Genomic DNA, 10,659 nt, shown 5'->3' with positions numbered 1-10,659 from the left:
TTGGTTTCTGTTCTGGAATATGATAGGACTGTAGGGTAATTTTTTTTTGTAGCTTCACGTTAAATTCTTCTCAATCTTTGGCAGTGACATTTCTTAAGAGACTGATGACTTTGTAACGGTGCATCTGATAGTTCTGTGCCAACGTGACCAACATCTTGCTAATTTCAAGACAGCCACATCCCTCTAGAACACTTCAAAATTGTTTATAGACATTTCAGAGTTTGTTAGATCTGTTTTGTGGCCCATTTTCCCAGAAAAAAAAACAAATTTGCCTAATAATTATGCACACCTGATATAAGGTGTTGGGCACCTTCGACTACATCCCCATCTTATTATACAAATATGCATGACCTGGAATGCTTAAATCCAATAGGTTTTCATGTTCATATAGATTGCTGTTGGAAAATATGCATAAAAAAGACAATATGGTCAAAAAACACGTTTGCCTAATAATTCTGCACACAGTGTAGTGTGTGTCCTGCTCACCTTCCAGCAGTATGATTGAGAAGTCCTGTGCGGTCTGTCCCTTGACCTGAGTGTGTGTGTGTATGTGTGTGAGAAGGCCCTGTATGGTGTGTGTGTGTGCATGTATAAGTGTGTGTGTGTGTGTGTGTGTGTGTGTGTGTGTGTGTGTGTGTGTGTGTGTGTGTGTGTGTGTGTGTGTGTGTGTGTGTGTGTGTGTGTGTACTCATCCTCCTCACCTTCCAGCAGTATGATTGAGAAGTCCTGTGCGGTCTGTGTTTGACCTGAGTGTGTGTGTGTGTGTGTGTGTGTGTGTGTGTGTGTGTGTGTGTGTGTGTGTGTGTGTGTGTGTGTGTGTGTGTGCTTACATGTATGTGTGTGTGTGTGTGTCCTCCTCACCTTCCAGCAGTATGATTGAGAAGTCCTGTGCGGTCTGTCCCTTGCGCGTGGCGAAACACTGGTAGGCCCCCGAGTGCCTCTTCTGCGCGGCGGTGATGAAGAGCGTCTCGTTGTGGGCCCCCTGGATGGAGAAGTGCTGGTCGGCTAGCACCGGCTCCGTGTTGCGGAACCAGGACACGGTGTAGTGCGGGGAGCCCTGCACGGCACACGACAGGATCACCGTGCTGCTGATGCCCGTCTTCAGGTTCTTAGGGGACAGCGTCACGCGCAGTGGCTCTGGAGGAGGAAGGAGAAGAAGGAGAAGACAGAGAAAGACAGGAAGCAGAAAGGACATGGTCAGACCAACATAATACCAACATAATATGATGTAATAGCAGCTACAAGGCACCAAAAAGGCAAACATGCTAGACTAGGGAATCTATACTAGAATAGAATAGAATAGAATAGAATAGAATAGAATAGAATAGAATAGAATAGAATAGAATAGAATAGAATAGAATGGAATAGAATTCTATGTGATGTAAATGTGCTTATTATTTAAATGCCTATGTCCATATCTATGTGTGTGTGTTTGTGTGTAAGTACGTGCTTACTTGCGCCTGTGTCTGTGTGTGTGCATGTACAAACGTAAGTACCTGTGTCTGTGTCTGTGTCTGTGTGTGTGCATGTAAGTGCCTGTGTGTCTCTGTGTTTTTGTTGTATGTTTTGTGTCCATATGTGTGTCAGTATGTTAGTATGTGAGTAGCACACATACAGTATGTCTAGTAGTGCACTGTGTATACATGTGTGATAAAAAGCTAGACAGGGTGAGATAGGTGTACAGGGGCGTTACACTGAGTGGTTCTTTTGTGCACATATCATCAGGAAGGAGCCAGGTACACTACACGCAGGGCCGGATTAAGATGGCCCGGGGGCCCCTAGGCTACAGGTTGCTGTGGGCCCCCCCCAGATGGGAAATTTCGTACGTAGATAATAAGTCATAATTACGAGCAAGAAATTCAGGATAACATGTCCTGTAGCCAACTGTTCTCAACATGGTAGATTGATTTTTCAATATTTTATCTTGTCCCAAATCTGCAATCTTTCACTTTTTGGGCAATCAGGGGGCCCCATTAACAGGTGGGGGCCCCTAGGCTGCAGCCATATCTAGCCTGTGGGGTCCCTGGCAGGTGGGGGGCCCCTACTCTGCAGCCATATCTAGCCTGTGGGGGCCCTTGGCAGGTGGGGGGCCCCTAGGCTGCAGCCATATCTAGCCTGTGTGTTAGTCCGGCCCTGTGTACACGCATCCACTCTGGTGTGCTGAGATATGACTGCTGCTGTTCAGGAGGAAATAAAGACACATGAAGACACCGCACTGAAGCAGGAGAGGGGAGGGGGAGGAGAGGAGAGGAGAGGAGAGGAGGAGGAGAGGAGAGGAGAGGAGAGGAGAGGAGAGGAGAGGAGAGGAGAGGGGGAGGAGAGGAGAGGGGGAGGAGAGGAGAGACGGACTCACTGAGACGTGGCAGAGGGAGAGAGAGAGAGAGAGAGAGAGAGCAAGAGAGAGAGGGGGGGGCAGAGAGAGAGAGAGAGAGAGAGAGAGAGAGAGAGAGAGAGAGAGAGAGAGAGAGAGAGAGAGAGAGAGAGAGAGAGAGAGAGAGAGGGTGAGAGAGAGAGAGAGAGAGAGAGAAATGTCAGTGAGCAATGAGGCAGCTGGTGTTATGTGCTGGGGGGAGTTCGGAGAGTGTGTATGTGTGTGTGTGTGTGTGTGTGTGTGTGTGTGTGTGTGTGTGTGTGTGTGTGTTCTCTTCTCATCTCCTCTCTTCTCTTTCCCTCTCTCCTCCGTCCCTATCCCCCTCCTCCCTCATTCCCCGTCGACTACACCCGCTCCCGCCCCCCTCCCCCCTCCCACCGCTTTCCCCCGCCTGGTGGCCTCACTTCATCGCACCCCCACCCCCCCGTCCCTCCCCTCACCCCCACTCATCATCCCTTCGACCGTTCCCCCTCTCCTCCTCTCAACTACTGTCTCTCTCCTTCTCTCTCTCCTTCCGCGCTGTCTCCCCTTCTCCTCTCCTTTCTTCTCATTCCCTCCCTGTCCTCATCAATCCTCTCTTGTTCTCCCACTCTCTCCTCATCTTCTCTCTCCTTCCTGTCTCTCACTCTCTCGTCGTCATCACTGCTCGCTTATCTCTCTCCTCTCCTCCTCTTCCCTCTCCTATCCTCCTCCGCGCCCTTGTTGGGGGGGGGGGGGGGGGGGGGGGTGGGGGGGTTCTCTTCTCATCCTCTCTCTTCTTCGTCTCACTTTCCTCCCCTCCTCTCTTCTCTTCTCACCTTCTCTTCCTTCTCTTCCCCCTCTTCCTTCTCTCTTCTCCACTTCTTTCTCTTCTCCGTCTCCCTTCTCCTCCCCTCCCCCCATCTCCTCCCTTTCTCCTCTCTCCCCGTCCTCGTCATCACTTCTTTCCTTCTTTCGTTCCCTTCCTATCCCGGCTCCGTCAACTAACCCCTTCCTCAAACTCCTCCTCTCCCTCCTTCCTTCCCCCCCTTTTCCTCCTTCCGCTCTTTCTCCCCTCCATCTCCCCCCACTTCTTCTCCCTTCTTCTCTTTTTCTTTCCCTTTCCTCAATTTCCCTCGGTCCTCATTACTCTTTCAGTTCATCCTCTCTTCCGATCCTTCCCTTCCGATTTCTTCTCCTCTTCCTTCCTATTCGCTTTTTCTCCCCACTCTGTCTCGTTCTTCCTTATCTCTTTGCTCTCGATTGGTCATTCCCCTCTCACCTTTCTACTTCTCTTCACATCACGCTCTCTTTTCTCTCTCTGCCTCTTAACTCTCTTCTCTCTTTCCTTCCCACGCGCCCTTCCTCTCTTACTATTCTCATCTCTCGTTCCTTCCCTCCCTTTTCTCGTATATTTCTCCTTCTCTCTCTTTCTCTTTCTCTCTTCCCTTCCATCTCTCCTCTTACATCCATCCATCCTTCTCTTCTCTCTTTCTTCCCCTCCTCCTCTTCCTCTTCCCTCTCTCCCCTTCCCCCTCTCCCCCTCCCTACTTACTCTCTCTTCTCAGTTTTCTTCTCTTCACCCATTCCTCTCAATCCATCATCTTCTTCTCTTCTCTTTCATCCTCTCTCCCCCCACTCCCTCCCCTTCTCACGCATCGACATCCTGTCTTTCTCTTTCAGTTCCTTTCTCTCTCCATCTTTTTCCTTCCTTCCCTCTCTCTTACCTATCTATTCTTCTTTCTAAAGAATCGTCTCCTACACATTTTTTCTTTCTTTTTCTTCTCCTACCCTCCTCTCCCCATCTCCTCTTCTTTCCTCTCCTTCCTTCCCCCTCTCACCCGCCTCCTCTTCTCCGGATTCTCATCCACTTCATCACCCTCTTTCTCTCGTCGAAGTCTTCTCCTCGTTCCGATACTCCTCCTTGCTTACCATCCCGGTCAACTTTCCATTTGCTTCTCCCACACACCCTTTCTCTTCCTCTACCTCGACCCGTCATTGGCTTCTCTCTTTCCTTTTCTCCTCTTTCTTCTCTCATTCCTCCGGTTTTCCCATTATCATTCCTCCATTCATTCGCCCTTTCCTATTCTCTCTCCACTCCTCTTCCTCTATATTCCTCCACTCTCCTCTTCTCCCCTCCCCTCCATCCTCTCTCCCCTTCCCCGTTAACCTCTCTCCATCATCCCCTCTTCTTTCTGGGTTTCTCATTCCGTCCTTTCCTCCCCTCTCTTATTCGCCAATCTTCGCTCCCTGCATCATACTCTTCCTGTTCCGCTCCCACCCTTCTTTCAAGCCTTTTCCAACCAGCTCTTCTTCCTCCTCTCCTATTCTCTCCCTCTCTCTCTCTACTCTCTCTTCTTTCCCCTTTCTTCTCCGTATCCTCTCTCCTTTCTTTTCTTCTGTTCTTTTTTTTTTTCTTTCTATACTTGGTCCCTCTCGTATCCTTCCTTCTTCCTTTTTCTTTCTTCCTCTCTCTTTCTTTTCCTCTCTTTTTTTTTCCTCCCCCATCTCTCTTTCGCTGTGCTTCTCTACTTTCTTTTCTTCTTTTCTCACGTCTTTCTCTTTGCTCTTCTTTTCTTCTCCTCTCTTCTTCTTCTCTTTCTTCTCCGTATCTTAATTTCTCCTCTTTCTTCTTCTTTCTTCTGTACTTTTCTTTTTTCCCTCTTCTGCTTCGTTTTTCTTTTTTTTATCCTCTCTCTTCTCTTCTTTCTTCTCTCTCTTCTTCTCTCTCTCCTCTCTTTTTTCCCTCTTTCTTTTCTTCTTTCTCTTTTCTCTCTCTTCCTTTCTATTTTCTCTCTTTCTTTCCTTCATCTATTTGTGTCTCTCTTTCCTCTTTTCTTTTTTTCTCATTTCTCTTTCTCTCTTCCTTTTTTCTACTTTTCTTCTTTCTTTTCTCGTTCTTCTCCTTCTCCTTTCCCCTCTCCTTCTCCCTCCTTTTTTTTTCCCCTTTTCTCCTTCTCTATGTATTTTCGTCGTTCTTATCAACTTTCTCTCTTTTCTTTTCTCTTCGTTCTCTTCTGTGCTTTCTCTACTTTCTTCGGTTGTGTGGTCTGTGTTTCTCTTCTTTTCCTTCCTTTCTTCCCTTTTCTCTTTTTTTTTTCTTCTTTCTCTTTCCTTCCCTTTCTTTCTCTTATCTCTTTTCTCTCCTTCTGTTTTCTTCTTCATTCATCTCGTTCATTCCTCTCCTTCGTTTTTTGCTCTCTTCCCTACTTTTCTCTTTCTCTTCTTCTTTCTGTTTCTTTCTTTCTTTCTCTCTCTTTCTCTCTCTTTCTCTTCTTCTTTCTGTCTCTTCCTTCTTCTTCTTTTCTTTTTCTGCCCCTTTCTTATCTCTCTCTCTCTTCTTCTCTCGCTCGTTCTCTCTCACTTTTTTCTTCTCTTCCCCTCGCTTCCTCTCTTGTTCTCCTCTCCCTCTTCCTCCCCTGCATTTCCCTCTTTCTCGCCTTTTCTTTCCTCCCTGCCTCCCTCTTTCTCCCCCCCCCTTCTTCCTTTTCTTCTTTTCCTTTTCTACCCTCTCTTTTTCTCCTTCTCTCCCTTCTCCCCCTCCTTTTCCTCTCCCTTTTCTCTCTTCCTCTTCTTCTTCTCCCCCTTTCTTTATTTCTTCTTCTTTTTCGTTTTCTATTTCTCTCCCCCCCCCTTCCCCTTTTTCCTTCTTTCCCCTCCTTTCCTTTCTCTCGTTCCCTTCTTTCTTTTTCTCTTCTCTTCTTTCTTTATCTTCTCCTCTTTCCCTTCTCTCTCCCTTTCTTTCTTCCGTTTCCCTTCTCCCCCCCTTCTTCTCTAGTCTCATTCTCTCTCTTTTTTTCTCTCACATTCTTTTCTCTTCTTCTTCTTTTCTTCTTCTCTTCTCGTTTCTTCCCTCCCTTGGTTCCCGCCTTTCCTTTTCTTTTTTTCCCTCCTTCCTTCTGCTCGTCTTTTCTTCCCCCTTTTTTCTCCTCTACTTTCTTCTCTCTTCTCTTCTTCCCTCTTTCCTCTTTCATCTTCTTCTTTCTCTTCTTTTTTCTCTTTCTCTTTCTCTTTGCCGTCTCTTCTTCTCTTCTCCTTTTTCTCTTTTCTCTTCTTTTTTTCCCTCTTCTCTCCCCCCCACTTCTTTCCTTTATTCTTCCCCTTCTTCTTCTTTCTCTTCCCCCCCCCTTTTTTTTTTTCCTTTCCTTTTTTTTTTTTTTCTCTTCTTCTTCTTTCTTACTTCCTTCTCTCTTCTCTGTTTTCTTCCTGTTCTCCTCCTTCAGTCTCCTTTCCTCTTCTCTTTTCTTCTTCAAGTGTCTCTTCTCTTTCCTCCCTCTCTCGTTCTTTTCTCGTTTTTTGTCTTCTCTTTCTCTCTCTATCTTCCTCTTTCTCTTCTCTTTATCTTTCTCTTCTTTCTACTTTTCTCCTTTCTTCTCCCCCTTCTCTTTTTCCTTTCTTTATTCCCCCCCCCTTTCTTCTTTTCCCTCTCTCTTCCCTTCCCCCCCCCCCTCTTTCTCTTCTGTTCTTCCTTCTTTCCTTTTCTTCTTTCTCGTCTCTTTTTCTTCGTTCTTTCTTTCTTCTTCCTCCTCCTTCTTATCCTTCCTCCCTTATTCCTCTTTCTCTCCCTCCCCCTCCCTTTCTTTTCCTTCCCCCCTCCTTCCCCCCCGCCCCCCCCCCCCACCCCCCCCCCCCCCCCCCCCACCCGCCCCCGCGCCCCGCGCCCCCCCGGCCCGCCCCCCTCTCGCGACGCCTCGCACACGCTCCCCTCCCCTCACACGCTCCACCACGCGCCCGCGCCCCCCCCCGCCCCCCTCCCGCTTCCGCCCCCCGGCGTCCCGCCCTGGCGTGCTCCCCCCCTCTCGCCCCACGCCCCCCCCCACCCCCCCCACTCCCCCCTCGGCCACTCCTCGCTCGTCCCTTTTTTTGTTTTTTCCCTTTGCCCCCCCCCCCTCCTCTCTTTTCTTCTTTTCTTTTCTTGCTTTTCCGCGCTTCTCACCCCGAACCTGCCCGCCCCTTCTTCTAGTCACGCACCTATTTCGACGAATCCCGTCTCCCTCTTTTTCACCTTTTCCTTTCTCCCCTTGTGTCCCCCTTCCCCCCTTTTCCTGTTCCAGGCCTCGTTTTATTCGTATTTCTTATTTTTTTTTTTTATCTTCTTTTGTTTTTTTTTTTTTTTTGTTTATTTCTCTTTTTTCTCTCTTCTTTTTTTTTTTCTTTTCTTCTTTTTTCTCTTCTCTTTTCTTTATTTCTTCTTTCTTATTCTTTTATCCTTTTTTTTTTTTTTTTTTCTCTTTTTTTTTTTCTTTTTTCTTCGTTTTTTTAACTTTTTTTTTTCTTTGTCTTTTCTTCTTTTTTTTTCTTTCTTGTGTTTTCTTTCTCTCTGCTTTTCTCTTTATTTCTGTTTTTCTATCTTTTTCTTATCTCTCTTTTTTTTTCTTTTTCTTTTCTTTTCTTTATTCACTCTTTCTTTTTTTCTTTCTCTCTTCTTTTCTTCTTTCTTTTTTCTTTTTTTTTTATCTATACTAATTTTTCTTTTTGTTCTGTTATCTTTTTTCTTGTCTTCTTTGTCTCTCTTCTTTTTTCCTTTCTTTTTTTTTATTGTTTTTTTTTTTCTTTTTTCTTTTTTCTTTTGCTATTATTTTCCCTTTTTTCTTTATTTTTCTTTGTTTCTTCTTTTCTCTCTTCTTCTCTTCTTCTCTTTTCTTCTTTTCTTTCTCTTTCTCGTCTGTATTTTCTTCATTGTTCTTTGTTATTTTTCTTTCTTTTTCCTTTGTTTTTTTTCTTTTTTTTTTTCTCCTTCGTTTTTCTCTCTTCTCATTTTTCTTCTCTATTCTTTCTCTCCTTCTCCCCTTTCATCTTTCTTATTCTTTCCTTGTTTCTTCTCTTTCTCTTTCTTCTTCTCCTCTTTTTCGTTCTTCTCTTCTTTCTCTTCCTCTTCTCTTTCTCTTCGTTTTCTTTTCTTCTTTTCCCCTCCTTTCTTTTCTTCTCTTCTTTCTCTTTTTTGTTTTTTTCTTCCTTCTTTTTTCTCTTTTTTTCTTTTCAGTTTTTTTTTTTATTTTTTCTATTTTTTAGTTTTTTTTTTTTTTCGATCTATAGGTTTTTTTTTTTTTTTTCTTCTTTTTATTTTTTGCTCTTTTCTCTTTTTTTTCTCTCTTTTTTTTTCCCCCTCTCCTTCCCCCCCCATCTCCCTTTCCTTTCCTCTCTTCTTCCCCCCCCCCCCCTCTCCCCCCCTCTCCTTTTTTCCCTTCCCCCTCCCCTTTTTCCCCCCCTCATCTCCTCTCCACTCCCCTCCTCCCCCCCTTTCCCCTCCCTCCTCTCCCTTTCCCTCCTCCTCTCCTCCCCCTTCCTTCTCCTCTCCCCCCCCCCCCCCCTTTTTTCCCCCTTTTCTTCCCTCATCCTCCCTCCCTCCCCCCTTCTCCTCACCTTTTTTTTTTTTCCCCCCCCCCCCATCCTTCTTTTCCTTCTTTCCCCCCCCCTTCTTTTTCTCTCCTCTCCTCTCCTCTCCTGCCCTCTCCTCTCCTCTCCTCTCGTCTCCTCTCAACTCCTCTCTTCTCTTCCCCTCTCTCCTCCCCTCTCCTCCCCTCTCCTCTCCTCTCATCTCCCTTCTCCCCTCTCCTCTCCTCTCCTCTCCTCTCCTCTCCTCTCCTCACCTTTCTCTTCCTCTCATCTCATCTCCTCTCCTCCATCTCTCCATCTCTCTCTCTCCCCCCCCCCCTCTCTCTCTCTCTCACACACACACACTACACACACACACACACACACACACACACACACACACACACACACACACACACACACACACACACACACACACACACACACTACACTGCACTCCACTGCACTACACTACACTCCACTACACTGCTCTGTGCTGTCTTGTCTGGTCGCGGTGACACAGAGTGGGGGCGGCATGTGTTAAGAGGCGGCTGTCCCAGCCCATCGCCACGGTGACCGGCTGACCAGCCCTCTGATTGGACGAGGCAGCGGGCACTTCCTGTCCGGAGGGATCAGCCTCCACGGGGCTAAGCTGAGCTGATGGATGCACTGCTTTCATATATCCCCCTCTCTTTCTTTTATATCCCCCTCTCTTTCCTTTCCATTATTTTTTTTCCCCCCCCTTATTTTATTATTAATTTTAAAATTATTTAATTTCATATGTATAATTTATTATTTTTTTATTATTATTTATAAAAATCATTTATATATCTATATTTATAATTTTTATTTATTTTAAATATTTATAATTATTTTTATCAATTTAATTAATGATTCATTACATATTTTTTTAAAATTACTATTTATTATTTATTATCAAAATTCATATATCCCCCTCTTTCTCTCTCTCTCTGTTTTTATATCCCCCTCTCTTTCCTTCTTTCCTTCTTTATCGCACTGCTTTTATATCCCCCTCTCTTTCTTTTATATCCCCCTCTCTTTCCTTCTTTTATATCCCCCTCTCTTTCCTTCTCTCTCTTTCTTTTATATCCCCCTCTCTTTCTTTTGTATATCCCTCTCTTTCTTTCTTTCTCTGCTTTTATATCCCCCTCTCTTTCTTGTATATCCCCCTCTCTTTCCTTCTTGTATATCCCCCTCTCTTTCCTTCTTTTATATCCCCCTCTCTTTCCTTCTTTTATATCCCCCTCTCTTTCCTTCTCTCTCTGTTTTTATATCCCCCTCTCTTTCTTTTATATCCCCTTCTCTTTCTCTCTTTCTCTCTTTTATACCCCCCTCTCTTTCTCTCTTTCTTTCTTTCTCTCTCTCTCTCTCTCTCATCCTCATTCCTCATCTCGACGTCCTCTCTCTCTCTCTCTCTCTCTCTCTTTCTTTTATATCCCCCTCTCTTTCCTTCTTTCTTTCTTTCTTTCTTTCTCTCTTTCCTTCTTTCTTTCTGTCTTTCTTTCTTTCTTTCTTTCTTTCTTCCTCTCTTTCTTTCTCTCTCTCTTTCTTTCTTTCTCTCTTTCTTTCTCTCACAGTTTATCTCTCTCTCTCTTTCTCTCTCACACACTCTCTCTCTCGCTCTCTCTGTCTCTCTGATTCTTTTTCTTCATCTTAACCCTGTCTCTCTTTTATTCTTCCACTCTCTCTATCTCTCTCTCTCTCTCTAGCTCTCTCTCAGTTTATCTCTCTCTTCCTCCATCTCTCTCTCTATCTCTCTCTATCTCTCTCTCTCTCTCTCTCTCTCTCTCTCTCTCTCTCTCTCTCTCAACCTCTTCATTCCACACCCCTGAGCACATAGCCCAGTGTAATAGTATACTGTCTTCCTGCATGTATTGACCGTTTCACATTGTATGCTCTCACTAGTTATGAATTTCCTCATGATGTTACTTTCCTATTAAACATCAATTTTCCACAGGTTAATCAGAGGTAAAAACTACCATTTTACTATACTG

General features: G+C 45.1%; 1 protein-coding gene across 1 annotated transcript in view; it reads right to left on the bottom strand.

The window, feature by feature from the left end:
- Positions 1–10,659, bottom strand: part of dscaml1 (Down syndrome cell adhesion molecule like 1) — a 281,826-nt gene that overhangs the window by 88,424 nt on the left and 182,743 nt on the right. The window contains exon 6 of the mRNA XM_063204745.1: positions 862–1,137. Coding sequence (XP_063060815.1) covers positions 862–1,137 — 276 coding nt within the window. The remainder of the gene's footprint in view (positions 1–861; positions 1,138–10,659) is intronic.

This window comes from Engraulis encrasicolus, chromosome 8 (genome assembly GCF_034702125.1).
Source record: "Engraulis encrasicolus isolate BLACKSEA-1 chromosome 8, IST_EnEncr_1.0, whole genome shotgun sequence".
Classification (NCBI taxonomy): domain Eukaryota; kingdom Metazoa; phylum Chordata; class Actinopteri; order Clupeiformes; family Engraulidae; genus Engraulis; species Engraulis encrasicolus.
Note: the sequence above shows the minus strand (reverse complement) of the source record. Positions and strands in the feature narration are given on the sequence as shown.